The sequence below is a fragment of the Apaloderma vittatum genome, unplaced genomic scaffold, assembly GCF_000703405.1.
Source record: "Apaloderma vittatum isolate BGI_N311 unplaced genomic scaffold, ASM70340v1 scaffold12853, whole genome shotgun sequence".
Taxonomy (NCBI): domain Eukaryota; kingdom Metazoa; phylum Chordata; class Aves; order Trogoniformes; family Trogonidae; genus Apaloderma; species Apaloderma vittatum.
The window spans coordinates 58,524-62,062 of NW_009709873.1; the positions used below are offsets into that span (position 1 = coordinate 58,524).

A 3,539-nucleotide genomic window follows, 5' to 3' on the forward strand; every position below is an offset into this window, starting at 1 on the left:
CCGCCTGCTCCCCGCCCCAGGCTCTCCAAACTGCCTGAGGTCGAGGGCGCTGCGTCCTGGGATGGGTTTCGAGGGGCGATGGAGCTGTTGACAGCCTGTGGCTGTGCCATGCCGTGCCGAGGGATGCGACGTGCTGCCGTCGAATGGGGTTTTGAAAAGCAAGCGTGGTCTTGTCCGGATTTAGCGGCGTGTCGCTCAGGAGATGTGTGTTAGTGCTGGGTCCTGGGTGAGATGGGCCGGCTTGAGCCTTGATGCAACGTGACTTGTGACCGACTGCGAGACGTGCGCTTGTCACTAGTGGTCGCCTGGGCTGGTACACAGCACTGTAAAAATGCACACACAGAATGTTTTTTTCCTGGCACTAAACCTCCTCCCTCCCAGCAGGCGCTGACCAAGACAAACTTTTTTTTTTCACGGCTGCTCTAGGAAGGGCTCAGCTGTGCCGTGGAGAGGAGTTGCTGCTTTTCCTTGCAAGTCCCTGTCCTTTGAACAGGAACGTGGACACTGCTGGGGCACACGCAAAGCGTCGCAACTGACCAGCCTTTGGCCGTGGGCTGTCCGATGGGAGGCAGAGGGCCTGGAGCAAAGATGCCGATTGCTCAGGTGCTGGAGGAGCTTGGAGCGTCTCTGGGAGCATCCAGCATTCACACACTTCTCCCACTGTGCCCCTTGGTGTCTGTACACCCTCGAAGTAGGCTGGGCTCCCTGAGTTATGACTATAAAGTTAGCTTCTCGGTAGCAGGACTGCAGCCGTGTTTGAACTAGCCGGCTGCAGAAAGACCATTTTTGGCCGCCCTTCAGCACCGCAGTGAGTTGGCTCATTTTTTACTCTCAGGCCAGGATTTTTCACACCCAGTTTCTCGGCCACGAAGCAGGCGGTTTCTCCAGAAGCTGTTTTCTACGTTACCCATTTTGTAGGAAGGAGGAGGGGAAAAAAAATAAAAATAAAGCTCTTGAATCCAGGCCAGTTTCTCCCTAGCTGCTGGGGACAGACTAGTCCTCTGCCGGCACTGCAACAAAACAGCCCTAGAGAGGATGAGCTGACACTGAGATGCTGAACCAGCCACTGAGATGCCCTGTTGTTCTTTTTCTGTGCAGATCTCAAAGATTTCAAGTTCGATGGCCAGCATGTGATTGAGGTGGATGAAGGGAACACAGCCGTCATCGCCTGTGACCTGCCTGAAAGTCACCCCAAGGCTCAGGTCCGCTACAGCGTGAAGCAGGAGTGGCTCGAGGCCTCACGAGGTGAGTGCTACAGGGGTCTGTCCCACTGGGTCCCCTCCCAGGACCCTCAGTTTTAACCCTTCCCTACCAGTGGTGGCTTTTTCTGCCTGCTGCTTCCTCAGTGACCCTTCGCTACCAGCCTGAGGTTAGTTGAGGGTCTCTGCCAGGTCTCCCTGATGTCCTTGGTGTCTGGGACTGGGAAGCCATGTGTAACACCAGCTTGCAGTAAGGTGAAAAGGAATGGAATTGAGTGATGTATATCACGCTTCACTGGGTGTCTCTGTGAGTTGTGGAAGCCTTCTTCTAGCCTGGCATAGATAAAGGTGACTTTGAATCTGGGGAAATTTTTAAAAATTTGATCTGAATTTTGCAGCTTCACCTGCCACATGTGCCTGTGGCAAGCTAGCTTCACCCAAAGCTTTGTTCCTCCCATCATTGCGTCATTGCCCCTCTTGATACTTCAACCAGAAAGGGTCATTTCAGTGCTGTCAGTCTTACTGTGTTGTTTCTTCCCTTACCACTTGTCCATCTTCAGGGCACTGCATGTCTTCCAGGAGGCTGAGCAGGGAGCATATCTTGTTGACCAAGTGCCATCTCTTCTCTCTCTACAGACCATTACCTTATCATGCCATCCGGGAACCTTCAGATCGTCAATGCCAGCCAAGAGGATGAGGGGACTTACAAATGTGCTGCCTACAACCCCGTGACGCAGGAGGTGAAAACCTCAGTCTCCAGTGAGAGGCTCCGTGTGAGACGTAAGCTGTTTTCCATTCACTGCTCCTCTTCTCCGTAGCACTTCCACCCCTGGAAGCACGTACCAGTGCTATCGCACTGTTTTCTGTGTGAAGTGACATTATCAGTTACTGGGAAACCTCCTTTCCAGCAGCAGAAGGCCCCGAGGTCTGCTCCTGGGGTATGTGTATGCAACCCTGGGGTTCCTGTAGCTCCTCAGGATTTGTTCCTTGTGCTGGATGAGCACAGGCCCTTAGCCCTTCAGCAAGACCGTTCACTGTGTGCACACAACCCTTAGGGAACGTGTCCCTCTTGGCCTGCGTTGCTGTTTATCTGCCCTGGTGCCGAGGAGCAGCGTGCCAGCCCTACCATCACCCCTACCTGCACTCTGCACAACGTGATGGCCCACCGGCCACCTTCCTTCCCCCCCCACCTCCTTCCTCCTCCTCTCCTCACCAGGCTCCACAGCGGAGGCAGCACGGATAATCTACCCCCCTGAGGCTCAGACCATCATTGTCACCAAGGGCCAAAGCCTCATCCTGGAGTGCGTGGCCAGCGGGATCCCCCCGCCACGGGTCACCTGGGCCAAAGATGGCTCCAGCGTCTCTGCGTACAACAAGACGCGCTTCCTGCTCAGCAACCTCCTGATTGATCCCACGAGTGAGGAGGACTCGGGCACCTACAGCTGCACGGCTGATAATGGAGTCGGGGAGGCCGGAGCCGCATTCATCTTCTACAATGTGCAGGTGTTTGGTGAGTGCTTCTGTAGCCCTTGTTTCGATAAGAGCTTGGACTTTCTCCACTGCTTTCAGGGGAAAATAGTAGTGCAGCTGTACTCTTCCTTTGCCTGGACAAACCACAATTGAATGCAAACTCTCGCTTGTGGTTCCAGTTTCTAGGAGATGGAAAAAATTCTTCCTTGAGGGTGGTAGTTCCTCCTTCTCAGCTCCCGCCGTGGGCTGGAGATGATGGATCCTCCCTTCCTCTACAGAAGCTCTTCTCTTGTAATTTCTGGCACTGTGTTTATGCTAATGCTTTTTTAGTGGAGGACTGGCTGCTTCTTAAACATATTTGTCATTGGCATAGGGAAGACATCAGAGCGTATGTTTTATTGGATTGCATTTTGCCCAGGTGCCAGTACGTTGTTTTGGTATAAGAACAATCTTTGCAGAGCAGCATTTTAGCTCAGAAAAATGGGACTTGTAGGTGGCTGCTGTCACCTGAGAGAGGCCACTTCTTGTTGTGGTTCATATGGATGCTGAAGGGGACAAGCAATGAGGCAGCCCCCTGTGGGCCACCAGAAAGGGAGTGGGCCTTGAGGGTGGGGTAAGGATCCACCACAGTGCCAGAGAGAAAAGTGCAAGGCCATGGCTGTGCCATGCTCCCTGCCGACTGACACTCAGCAGCCGTGGTTTTTTTCCCCACGCAGAGCCCCCAGAGGTCACCATGAAGCTGTCCCAGCAGATCATTCCCTGGGGCCAGAGCGCCAAGTTCACCTGTGAGGTGCGAGGGAACCCCCAGCCCTCCGTCATGTGGCTGCGCAACGCCATCCCTCTCTCCGCCAGCCACCGGCTCCCGCTCTC

The 3,539-nt window shown here is 54.3% G+C and overlaps 1 protein-coding gene across 1 annotated transcript in view; it reads left to right on the top strand.

Moving 5' to 3' along the window:
• Positions 1–3,539, top strand: part of BOC (BOC cell adhesion associated, oncogene regulated) — a 23,276-nt gene that overhangs the window by 7,325 nt on the left and 12,412 nt on the right. Inside the window, exons 3-6 of the mRNA XM_009867096.1 lie at positions 1,099–1,245; positions 1,836–1,979; positions 2,416–2,709; positions 3,386–3,539. Coding sequence (XP_009865398.1) covers positions 1,099–1,245; positions 1,836–1,979; positions 2,416–2,709; positions 3,386–3,539 — 739 coding nt within the window. The remainder of the gene's footprint in view (positions 1–1,098; positions 1,246–1,835; positions 1,980–2,415; positions 2,710–3,385) is intronic.